General features: G+C 42.9%; 1 protein-coding gene across 3 annotated transcripts in view; it reads right to left on the reverse strand.

Annotated features, from left to right (window-relative positions):
• The window catches only part of Pld5 (phospholipase D family member 5), a 327,098-nt gene that overhangs the window by 75,023 nt on the left and 238,597 nt on the right, over nucleotides 1-13,478 (reverse strand). For all 3 annotated transcript variants that reach the window (XM_051147946.1, XM_051147947.1, XM_051147948.1), the window contains one exon: nucleotides 4,421-4,548. In XM_051147946.1, coding sequence (XP_051003903.1) covers nucleotides 4,421-4,548 — 128 coding nt within the window. The remainder of the gene's footprint in view (nucleotides 1-4,420; nucleotides 4,549-13,478) is intronic.

Genomic DNA, 13,478 nt, shown 5'->3' on the forward strand with positions numbered 1-13,478 from the left:
CATTCCATGGCCACCACCATCACCAAGGGCACATTACCGGATGGAGGTGGACAGGAGTTCTGAAAAAATTGTGATACTGTTTTTCTCACCCCCAGCAGAGTAAAGCAAAAATAGTTCTTGTTAAGCATATCCAATTTTTAAAAATTAATGGAAGTCAAGGTCAAATAAAAGTGAAAAGTTTAGTATTAAAGGGCATAGGTTTGAATTTTAGCCTCACTTTTTCCTGGAAGGTCACATGAGCGCAAGCTGACCCATGGCCTCTCTTCCTCTGTAGAATGAAGTGATGATAGACTTATTTCCAAGCAAGAAACATGGTGAAAATGGAATGGTTCCTGTCATGTGCTTAGATAGAAGCCAGATGTAGGAAAAGCTCATAATGCATGGGGACTGGAAGGTCAGCTCTATAGTTTCTTTTTCTTGTCATAGATTTATGATGACTGTTATTAACAATAATCTCAGATTTCACTAGAGGAACTCACAAAATGAAAATCTGATGGCATAAACTGAACTTGATTCTTGGGAGATGTATTATGGTTGAAAGGAACACTCATTTTTGTGTAGAGTAAAAGGTCTTAGGAAGAGCATCTGTCCAGAAATGACAGTCTAGGCTCAATTCAAGCTGGGCTATGGAAGGATTTCTGGCTGTTAGATGAAAGCCAGTATTCCTCAGGAACTTGTGAACTGGGTTCCCCTCTGCCAAAAAGGGTCATTTCCCCTGCCTCTAGCAATGAGGAAGCATATGGCTCTCCATGGACAGACAGCTGTGGCAACTATCAGCATATCAAAATCCACACCAGCCTCTGGGCTCCCTCAGTCCCTATTCACAAGTGCCCTTCTTATACATTTCAAGCCCCACACTAGTCTCCTGGCCCTTCTCACCTCAGATCTCACTCTCTTAGAGGGGCTGGGGGCTGGGGGGTGTGGGGTGGGGTGTGGGGTGGGGTGTGGGGTGGGGTGTGGGGTGGGGTACCCCTCTTCTTATACTCTCACCACTTCTCTTTCTCTCTCTCTCTCTACTATTCTCCCTTCTCTCACAGACAGCCTAGGCCATGTCCAGTCCTCCCTTTTCTCTCTCTGCTCTGGATTCATCCAGATGTCTCTAGATATTTTCTCTCTCTTATCCACAATAAAAACCTTCCCCAATCATGAGCCAGCCATTTTGGTGGTTTCTTTACAGATGGTATCTTCACAATACCTCCATCAAAAGAGTGCCGTTTGCTCCAGGTGGAGCCCAGGGAAGATGGCTAAAAGCATAGGAACAAGATTTGTTCCTCCAATAGGGTCACAGCTATTCCAACAAGGCCACACCTCCTAATAGTGTCACTCCCTATGAGCCAAGCATTCAAACACATGAGTCTGTGGGGGCCATTCCTATTCAAACCACAAAGTCTAAGACAAATCTTGTTCCTATGCTTTTAGCCATCTTCCCTAGGCTTTGAGGCCTCAGATGCTCAACCTGGGCCTAGTGTCACAGTCTCCTGTCTGCACATCAAGGTGTAAGAATCTTCCAGCAATGTGTCTGCCTGCACACTGCCATGTTTCTCGCCATGACACAAACCTCTGAAATGGTAAGCCAGCCCCAATTACAAGTTCTCCTTTAAAATTTGTCATGGTCATGGTGTCTCTTCACTGCAATAAAACCCTAACTAAGAGTTTTGTTTAGCAGCCACAAAATAAAAAATTGTAACTTTGGGTTGAGTGATACAAGCACTCCAAATTGCTAAGAACTACAGACAAGGATTTAGCTGATGGAACTGTTGATCTAAGACTGTCAAAATTGACCCTAAACAGATTAAAGTATATTTTATTATTGTGAATGATTAAAGCATAGGAATAGAATCTGTCTGTTTCCTTATTTGTCTGGGATTACCAGAATATAGAAATAATATCTACCATTAGATTGTTTTGACAAATGAAAAAAACAGAAACTATAGAGATAGTTCAATGCTTAAGATCACATAGTGCTTTTACAAAGGACCCAGGTTTGTGGTTCCCCGCACCCATACCTGACAGCTCACAACTGTCTGTAACTCTAGTTCTGGGGTATTCAATGTCCCTGGTCTTAGGACACCTGAACTTATTTGGACACACACACACACACACACACACACACATCCCTTAAAAATAAAAATAAAATCTTTAAAAATATTCATAGGCTCAGTGTCTGGCATGTTAGTGGATGCATTTAGGAAAGGATCCCCTTCTCCTGTCTTAGCCCACATCTCTGATCTACAAGGAGTTTGGTTTGCTATTAAATTTACAACCATCAGAGGAACACATATTTCCACAAGAAAGTCCATATGGGGACCATCATATGGCTTAAATATTTCCCATGGACACACACACGCTTCTGCTCTAGTCTCCCCAGAACAATGTTAATTCTATAGACAGCCTTTTTAATTTTCTGAGTAGATATAAAATCAGTAATGTCTTCTTTGATGGTGCTTTCCTCTCCCAGAGAATTGTTACATTTTTTTTTCTTAGTGGTCGCATCTATGGCTTGGGTGGGAGACTATCATATCAGCAACAGTAGTCAGCCTAGATTACAAGCACTGTCTTCTAAAATTGAAACTAGGAAAAACCAACCTTGGCTGCGGTGTGGTTGTGGTGTGAAAACACTTCTTGCCTCAGAAGACAGTGAGCTTTTGCCAGACTTGTAGCCACGTTTATAAAATGCCTTGAGATTATTTAAGACAAGGCAAGCAAGCTGCTCCTCTACTGTGTATTCAGCTTGTTTCAGTTGAGCCTGACTTTAAGCAAACAAGCAAACAATGTAATAAGCTTAGATTGTCCATGTAATCAGCTTGTACAGCCTAGGATAAGCACATATTAATCTTCAGTTGTAGGCTCTTTCATGCCCTGACCCAGGAATAGTGTATGTGGGGTGTGTGTGTGTGTGTGTGTGTGTGTGTGTGTGTTGCATGAGCGCATGCGTGCACGTGTGTTGTGGTAATCATTTGCTGAAAGCAGACAACAGGTTGAAAGCAACCTTAAACAAAACCAGTATCCACTGTAAACATTGGACAGAGGCTGATGACATCTGTTTGTGGTTTTGAGTGCTATTCTGGGTTAACAAGGTGACTTCTTCTCTTGTAAACCCCTGTTAAAGATTTCTGTCAAGGCTCTCTCATTCTTTCCGTGTACGTTTTCTGTGCTGTTCAACAAATACAGAGCAAAGCCCCTTGGTAGGGACCGGCAACACAGTTAGATGTGATAGACAGGCCAACAGACAGGCAACAAGGGCATATCACACCAACTACAGACTGGCTGGTAGTCACAGGCTTCAGTCAATGAATGACACGAGGGGAGTCATGGAGAATGCAAATTTGGTTTGCTCTTGGTCCATCTCAAGAGGAAGTTCTGTCTTATTCCTTAATGTGACATCAACACACTCAGCATGTTCCTTGTAGCTGTATGCCATCTCTTCTGTGCAGAGGGAAACAACTGGATTGCTGACATCCTGTTGGTGTACCGCTTATTTCTTCTGTACCTGAGTGTGCTGGCCTGCCTCGCCGTAAAGTAGGAGAACCAGAGTGAGAGTGAGCAGGAAAGGCAGTGGATCATTAAGAAGGTGAAGGGAAGAGTGGAATCAGAGAGCTAACCGGTTACCCATGCAAAGTGGACAGCACTAACACCATCTCCCATTTCCAGCTGTCTCACACAACACCATCTTTCTCCATGGGTCACAGAGAACTACCAGCACTCTGATGCTGCCTCCCCTTCATGCCACTTACTAGAAACCCAGCAAAAATGGGCATGTGTGGCCTCTGTAGTACAAGTGGTCAGGACCCCGAAGCACCCAGAGACTAGGAGCTTCCCGTTCCTATAGACACATGGAAACATAACAGCTTTATAATCTTCTCCGGGCCAGCCCTGACAAGCACAAATATATGAAACTTACAAGACTTCCTAAATTTAGTTTCAAGATATTTGGCATTAATTAGCTGAGAAGAGTGAGATGATAGCATTTCTATCTTCAGACTGTCTACAGGAACATTTCACTTGATTTCTGCCTTAAATCACACTGTTCTGTGCTGAGTTGGCATGATTTCCTGTCTCACTGACAGTGCGGTGTCATCCCTAAGACTCGAGTCTGGGTACTATTACCTGTATGTAACTTGTTCTGAAGATGCTCACAGTAGCATTTGGGTTCCATTCATTTGATAAAATGATTCTCCCAAGGAAAGGTTTGTCCTTTCCCATTAAACCAGGCAGCTAAACCTAAAAAACATTGAATTGGGGCACGTGCCTCAGTGGTAGAAAGCGTGCTGAATTCAGTGCTTGGCACCCCAAATTAACGACGACGATGACAACAACAACAACAACAACAAATGCCACAAGTGTCTGACTGCTGCTCTCCAGAGGCAGACGTTTTGATCGCCTAAACACACGTTGAGTTTAGGTAAGGCAGGAGGATTACCTGTCCGAGAGAGCGCCAGTCCAAGCCGGCGCTGCCGATGTACACGTGCTGTTTGTCCACTATCCAGAAGGACGACTGCAGCCGGCCCTTGTTGTAGGCAGTCATGTTCATGTATGTCACTTCTGCTCCTAGGAAGTCAAGCAAACAGCAGTCAGCCTCTTTTCCTGGGCCCTGCGCCTACCGGCAATCAGGCATCTATGAGCACTAATGCCCAGGGGTGTGCTCACCACAGTAGAGGCTAGTAGAAGCCAGGTGTTTGCATAAGGCTGAGGTAGTGAAGGCTCTCGTGATGCTACTTTGTTCCCCGTGCTAAAAGAAGAGAAAGGATTTGCCCGTGTTTATGTAAGGAGGCGCCGCCCATTGTGATAAGACCAAGGCTTCTCAAGCCACCCAGACTGGCAGAGATGCGCGTTCTGCTGGTTATCCAGATGGTGAGATTCGTATACTACCCACTCCTTCTTATTTTGGAATAATGGCAAAAAATTTTTGTAATTTAATTACTTTTTTTTTCAAGACAGGGTTTCTCTGTGTATCTTTGGCTTTCCTGGGCAACTTTGTAGACCAGGCTGGCCTTGAACTCACAGAGATCCTCCTGCCTGTGCCTCCGTGAGTGCTGGGATTACCAGAGTGTACCACCATGCCCAACTACATTTTGTAACTTTTAAGAGAACGTCTCATTCAACATAATCCACGTCCCAGTAGGAACCAACTGGCTTATGCTTCCGTACCTTACTTCAGTCTTCTACTCTTTCCATTGTCTTTACATCATCACTTACCATACTCATGATGTAATTTGAATTTGGTCTTTTCTTGCCCTTTAATTAATCATTCTTAATTCAAGCCATGATCATCCAGGTCTTAATGAGATGGAACCCAGAGCAGTAAACCATCACTGAGACTGTCATGAAAACCAGAAACACCTTAAAAGCTGAATCTGACCTGTAGTTTTAATCAGAGTGTGGTATAATCTGCTGCCATGTCTAGAAGTATTGCCAGCCCAAATGCAATTACAGCATTAGTTCATTCTGATGCAAGGCCATTGTAAGTGTATTAAAGTCAATTCTCTTAAAAGAGCAGACTTACATGTGTGTATTTAATGAACTAAGCTAGTCTGTCTTCATGTGTTCAGAACTGATGAAGAGTACATATCCCACTGACACATTTCCTTGTCAGGATCACAATTCCCAGGGGTAAATAACATTGAATACATAAGGATATCACTGCGATATTTGAAAAGAAAGAGGGTGATTTACACCATGAAATTGGCCTCTCACTAGGGAAAACACAGATACTCCTCCTGGCTCCATGAGGCAAGGATGAAAGAGGAGTCATAGAGTAGGATCTGTGGGGACAGAAACACATAGGCAGATTTTCTCTGAGAGAACATCTTTGCTTCTTTCTTTTTGAGTTCTGGAAGCAATGGCCATGTGGTCCTTAGCTTTTAGCCATCCTAGCATAAGGCTGAAGAACAGTGATGGATCCTGGGAAGGAGCCACCAGGTACAGCCAAATTTGAACACTAGAACAGGAGGTCTTTATCCATGACAACTGTAGAGGGAGCTGAGTCTTTTTTGGAGGAGACACAGAGAGCAAGGTCGCTTGGTCCTTGGAGATGGCCCTGGTCTCCACAGGGTTGCCATGCCAGGGCGCCAGAGTGGTCTAAGCAATTTAATGTCTCAGTTCCGGGAGTCAGCAGTCTAAACTGGGGCTGGGGGGTGAGTGTAACAGTGGAGAGCACTTATCTGGTGTGCATAAGACCTCAGGCTGTTCACTCAGCATTGCCAAACTAAACCATCAGACCAGACTAGAAACGACCAGACTAAACCAAACCAAGTCAAACTATCAAAGAGACGCTCAAAGTCAAAGCTGTGAGGCAGACCCTGCCTCCTCTGAAACCTGTGAGAACCTTTCTTATCTAATGCCTGGATGCTAGGTGCCCCTGGTACCTGCAGCACTTCAGTCAACCTTTCCTGCCACCTGCTGTCTTTTTACTGGGCTTGTTTTCTTATGAGGACACCAGTGACATTTGATGAAGGACCAGCCCGTCCATAGACACATCATTTTAACTATTTGCATTTGCAAATAGTTATTCTCACCTAAAGTGGCATTCTGCAGCACAGAGGGAAAAGTCTCCAGTGAATCTTTTAGGGGTTGTGATTCAACTTTAACTGGATGTACATTTTTTTTTTCAACAGCAATAAAATGGCCAGCAGCATAGAAAGGACATTCCCCTGTTCTGCCGGGGAATGAAGGCACCTTTGGGACCTGGCCCGGATTCTATCTGTAGCACCAAGCAACAGCCAAATTCTTATCCTGTCTAGAAACAATTTGCACTCTTTGAGCTACTGTCTGCCCCTCACACAGCATGAAATCTTGGCTGGGGACCAGTGGTTATCTTCTGGGTACTGTTTCTTAGTTTCAGGCTTCCCCATCTGTTCTTGCACTGTCTGCTGCGGCCCCAGCTCACTAAGCTGCTGGATCCATGGAAACTCTCCCCTTAGACATCTGGATCCCACAGTGCTTACACATTGCTACATGTTGCTACTGGCAGCTACTTCACCTTGCAGTTTAGCCTAAATAGTTTCTATTTGGGTCTTAGATGAACCTCTGGCTACAGCCTCTGTGGATACTCACAGACGCCTGAAATGATTAGGCATGGATACAAAGAAACGGTGGCTTTTTTTGGGCAAATGTTTATTGAACAATGTATATCAAAATTCCGTTTTGCATAAAAGTCAAGATGAAGGGCCTAACCCAACTGACTACAATTCAGGCTTGCTAAAGTAGTCTTAGTTCATCCAGCCTACCTCAACAAAGCACTATGAAGTAGACAGTTATCAACACCTGAGTTTTCTTGTTTATAATTCCAGAGGCTGAGGGGCTCAAGATGCAGCCATCAGTATATTCCTTAAGAGTGGAAGGTCTGCTTTCTCTAGCATGGACATTCTTCCTTTGTCCTCGCATAGTGGATGGGCCAGGGAGCTGCTCTCAAATATGTCTCTCTGTATTTGTCTCTGTCTGGCTGGCAGGGTCTCACTATGTAGCCCAGGCTGGCCTCAAATTCATGAGCCTTGTGCCTGCAGGCTTCCTGTAGTGACTACAGACATGTGTAGCCCCCATCTGATTCAAGAGGGCTTTATGTTCATGGTTTCAGAGCCTCCTAAAAATGCTGTCTTCCAAAACCAACGTCTTGAGTGTCAAAATTTCAAAAATTTCACCGTCCAGGGCAGTGTACTCTTTGAAACAACCAGGATGAGCTCCATTCAGAGACAGATCAGAAAGGAGTTGGAGTCCCCATCAGTGTATTGGGCAAACCCACGAGGAGGATGAGACCAAGGAAGACAGTGAGCAATCCGTATTTCTGTCCAGGCCTAGAGGTACTCACACAAAAGCCAGCAGAACTGGACGTGGAGATGAAGCAATACATAATAATATTATTTCTGTTTTATTAAGTATCTCTGGTGGATAATGTCTGGGGACATTTCCTGATTTGCAATAACTGTCAGGGGGATACTATTAGCATTCAGTAGAGTAGGGTCATTAATGGATATTTCACAAAGCATAGACTAACCCCCAAAACAAGAGTAACCTAGTCCCCAGGATGAGAAAACCTGTATTACAGCTGTGTGCGTGTGTGCGTGCGTGTTTGTGTGTGTATGTGCTCTTGACCCTGTATCCCTGTTGTTTTGACAATCATGTTAAAAAACCCTCTCTGCCACCAATCTCTTGTTCCTAAAATGTATTTTCTCACATATATATGAGTCCCAAATAGCATTATAAAAAACACATTGTCACTAGCTTTTGAACCAATGACTAGTGAGCCTTGCACAAGTTATCAGGGGGAGTCACATCAGTCATTATAGATTTCTGGAGAAGCTTTCAGATGTTTCCTGAGTTGGATTTGTGCAGAAGCTATCTCATTAGTCCATCTTCTCTTTGGAAAAGTGTCACAGCTGGCTTGTTCCTGAAAGCCTTACTTTTTAAAAATCACTCAGTATAGTTTAATCAATTCACTTCACAGCATTTAGAATTCATAGCCTTGAAGGCTAAAGAGGAGCATTAAAGAGTAAGTGCCCCCATAATTACATATCTCTGCTTTCAAACCATTCAGTAAGGTAGAGGAAATAATTTCTTAACAGTATCAATTAATAGTCCAGTTGTGGAAAGAGTGGATCCTGGACCAAGGAGATGGCTCAGCAGTTAAAGCATTTGCCACACAAGCCTGACAGCCTGGGTTTGAATCCCCAGAACCCAACTAAAACCAAGCATACTATCTTACACGTGCAATTCCAGTGCTCCCATGGTAAGATGGAAAACAGACAGGACATTCCCTGGAAGCTGTGGACCAGCTCACCTGACATATCCAGAGGCTAATGGGAGACCTTGTTTCAGACAAGGTGAAGGGTGAGCTCCCACATCCAACGTTTATCAGTACCCTTCACACTCACAGCATGGTACATATGTCACACACACATACTCACAAACACAAACAAACATATCTAAGTATATACTTGTGCATGTACACACATCTATGTATACATGTGTCCACACACACTCACACACGTATGTATACACTAATAGATGTATGTACCATACTCGTGTGCATATCATATACACATGTACATTCTCACTCAGGTATGTGCATATATACATACACACACACACACACACACACACACACACACACACACACACACACACAGTGAAACTCCAGAGCTCACCACCAACATCTCTTCAAATATCCTGAAACTGTAATGAGGAATTTTGTAACTGGCTCATAAAAGTCTGTCTTTACTTTTCTGGTTTGGAACCAGAGTTTTTAGGAGTTGTCTCTTCTTTTCTGACAATTAGGGCATCCACCTCCTGCCCAAAATCATGATTTGGTTATTATTTCATATTCTATCACTTAGGTCACGTGTAGGAAGGAATGGTGATTTTAGAAACAATTGACTTAAAAGTAAATGTTCTGTTTAAAAACAACAATTTACTGCCAATAACATCTCTTAATTATTCTTTAACACTCAAAGTTCTAAACTCAAAACAGATCAGCAAAAACCTTTGCTACAGTGGCTCACCATTAATTACAGGATGATAAGGTCCAGCAGCAAGAAGCCATGCTAGGGACGTCCACCCTCCCCTTCCTTGAAGCCCTATAGCTAGCTACCTTTCAACCACCAAACTGGGGAGGAGACCGAGGAACACTTTTGATCCCCACAAGGCTTTATTCGCCTTGCAATTCGCTGTGAGTCAGGCCAGCTCTCCAGCCTGTCTCCCAAGAGTCCGAGAGTGATCCCTGTGTTTCTTGTACGCATGACACTTCAACAGTTTAGAGGCTCACCAGGTAGAAAAGTCACACTGGTCAGATGGAATGGAAGAAGCAAGCATTCATTGGGACACCAATAAGGGCACTTTTTTTTTTGTTTTTGTTTTTTGAGACAGGGTTTCTCCGTGTAGCCTTGGCCATCCTGGACTCACTTTGTAGACCAGGCTGGCCTCGAACTCACAGCGATCCACCTGCCTCTGCCTCCCGAGTGCTGGGATTAAAGGCGTGCGCCACCACGCCCGGCGGCACTTTTTTTTTTTTTTTTTTTTTTTTAATAATGAAGAATAATCTAAGAATAAGGCACTTTGAATATTCTCTCAGGCCCCCATGTTAAAGGTTGGCCACCTCCACCCCATGGTGCAGCTAGGTGCTGATGAAGCCTCCAAGGAGTGAGGCCTCAGGGAAGGAAATTAGGACACTGTGGTGTGCTCTTGAAGGAGATTGTAGGAGTTCTTTCTCTCCTTGTCTCTTGGAAACCATGAGATGAGAAGTCACAGTTTGAGACCAAGAGACCAAGACTGGATCTAAAGCTAGGAAACTGAAAGCCAAAAGAGCCCTTGTCTCTTCTCAGTTAGGAATGCCAAGTGTCTTCTCACAGCAAGCAAAAGCTTACATGGTGACGTGATTGGACATTTTCTGCTTTTGTTCTCGTTTTTTGCTTTTGAGACAGGGTCTCGCTACATAGCGCTCGGCTGGACTGGAATTCATAGAGATCCGCTTGCCTTTGCCTCCCGAGTACCAGGATTAATGCGTGTACATGGTTACAAATTTTAAAAATTCAATTGAAACAATCAATGATTTGATTGGCAGCACTGGAAACAATGAGGATCCAAACTTTTAATTGATGTAATAACTGACAGCACAGGACACGACGAGATTAAGACTATGATTGAAAAGTCAGTGTGTGGCAGAGTTATCAGGGTCAGTTAATATCTCAATGAATGTCTCAAGGGAAGAAAAAAGTTCCTTCAAAGAGGGAAATTTACAAGGGAAAAAATGGTAACTAAAACACAAAGCAACGAATGGCAGAGTTTGACAGAGGTGTTCGATGTGATTTAAATATGAAATGTCTCCCATAGGTTCATGTGTGTGAACATTTGCTCCTCAGATGGTGGCCCTGTGCTGGAAGTTGGCTGTACCTTTAAGAGGTGGAGCCTTGCTGAAGAAAGTGGATCACTGGAGGCTGGCTTCAAGATGTTATAAGCTGCCCTACTTCCTGTTGACTTGCTGCTTCCTGACTGCTGATGTAATATAGCAAGATGGCCACCTGTTACCACAGCTATAATTCCCTACCATGACAGACTGTGCATCCTTGGAACTAACTATCAGTCCAAATCTCTACTTCTTTAAAATGATTCTTGCCAGGTTTTTAGTCAAAGTAACCAGAAAAGTCACTAGTGCTACGTGTATAATCCAATCATGGTAGTTTGAGAAAGAAGCAAAGTGGAAGAAACTTTAAACTAAAGCAAAGCTTCTAAGAATTGGAAAAAATTAAGCTTAAAAGACTACCAACAACTGCCTCTGACATGAACTCTGGTACCCTGATTTAATCACTACTTCTTGGTGGGGAGGCCCCGGGGGCGGGAACACAGAGGAAGGGGAAGCCGGCTATCTGGATGAGACCTGATATGCTATGCATAGGGTGGGGGAGGAGGTCCCCTTCGGTCAGAGGTCTAGGGGAGGGGAATAGGGTAGAAAAGGAAGGGAGGCAGGGAATGGGAAGATAAAAGTGAGGGCACAACATTTAGGATATAATCTGAATAAATTATAATAAATTAAAATGTAAAAAGACTAGACCTCGCATGTCATAAGCTGCTAATGGAGACCCCAAAAGCTGTTGCAGTGAATTGAACAAATCAAAGCGATAACATGCAAGAACTATTTAATATGATTTTTAATGCTAACAACAAAAAGTAGGAGATCTGTGTTTGTAGCACAGATTGAAGGTAAATGAAAATTAATTTTTCTACTAACCAAAGCACAAATTCTTCCAGGAGCTGATAAAATTTTAAAGTATTATTTACAAGTGGAAAGATTTTATACCTACGTAAGTTGGGGCAGATGAATTTAACTTTGGGGGGACAACAGTGGTCAGAGCTGTAGCGCTATATGTGCTGTCATTGTGTTTACTTGAAGGGAAACTCATTAGATTTTAAACTTGGAATGTATGTTCTATGTCACTCAAACTTGGTTGCTAAAACCAAGCGGTCTTGAGTGTCTTCCTAAAATCATTATCTTTTCACGTACTTAAAAAAAAAAAAAAAAAAAAAAAAAAAAAAAAAAAAAAAGGACAGCAAAGAATTGGCTCATTGTTATGTATGGCCACGCCACCCCGAGCATGCCCAGTCTGATCTTAGACACCACACAGGGTCCGGCCTGATTAGAACATGGATGGAAGATTTAGCGCCTTCTTCAGTGTTATGTCTATGACAAGCACAAGGCAATGAGTCTCAGGGGAAGAATACAATTTGTCTGGTGCCACAGTGACAAATTCCCTCACCCCTACTCTCCTTTTCTCTTTTTGCATTCCTGGGGGTTCAATCCACAGCCTTGCACGTGGTGAGCAAACACTGGGCACTGAGCTACATCTGCAACCCTGGACCAAAGTCTTGACTCTACTTGCTTCGTGACCAGAATCACAATGACAGTCTTTTCTCATAATTATATAGACTTTACCCTTATCAGTAATGATGCTTGAACCACATTTATTAAAAAAGAGTCAATATCTTTAACGAAAGGTTAAAAGCAAATAAGAAAGAATAAATGGAGGTGTTGAAGGGCAGAGGGATGGAAGGAAGGAGAACATGGGATATCTTCAGTGTCTGGGCTTTACTGATTAGCTTAAGAAGGCAGCACAGAGATGGCATGGTTTTAGGGGTCCAATAGACATGAAAAGAATTATCAGACTAATTGAATGAATGAATGAATGGATGGATGAATGAATGAATAAGTGAATGAATGAATGAATGTGAGCACCTCATGTCTGTCTACAGCTTAGGCAATCACTTCTGACTTCCATTTTATCAGAATAGACCTCATAAGCAGGAAAGGCCCCAGCACTGTGAAGGAAATAAAATAGGAGAACAATCCTTTGTTATGTGGGAAGTATGGTTAAGTTAAACTTCAAAGCTGGTTCCATTCCAAGCCAAAATTCATAACAAAAGGAACATCAGACACTGAGACAGTACTTACTAACGTGACTTAAATAAAACTCCCAAATGTTGACGTTTCGATTGTTCCTTCCTTTGAGACCCAATAGTTTCAACATTATTCTTCTGTCAAGAATGTTGTGTTCCACTGGAAATGAGATAGGAATTCATTTCATTATCAATATCCTACAGAACTCATAGAAAGGGAAGGAAGAATGGTTTTTTTCCCAGTGTTCCTTTCTGGCAACCTTGTATTCAGTGAATGAAGCTTGCTACCGACAGCTTTGGACAGCTCCAAGGGCTCTAAGTCCTTGTTGGCTTTTTTCCCAGTCTTCTTACCCACCCACCCAGTAGCTGTTAATTCTGAGTTCCTATTAATTGATCACATATATATATATATATATATATGTGTGTGTGTGTGTGTGTGTGTGTGTATGAGACAGGGATATTGAAACACTATGAAAAAAAGTGCCATGGGTAAAAATTAAATCACTTATGAGACAAGGCCAATGTGAACAGGCAGTCCCAGACATAAGTGACAACCAAGTCACTGTGAGGGTGGGGGAGTTAAATCTAGTCCCTGGGGA

The sequence above is a fragment of the Acomys russatus genome, chromosome 6 (assembly GCF_903995435.1).
Source record: "Acomys russatus chromosome 6, mAcoRus1.1, whole genome shotgun sequence".
Lineage (NCBI taxonomy): Eukaryota > Metazoa > Chordata > Mammalia > Rodentia > Muridae > Acomys > Acomys russatus.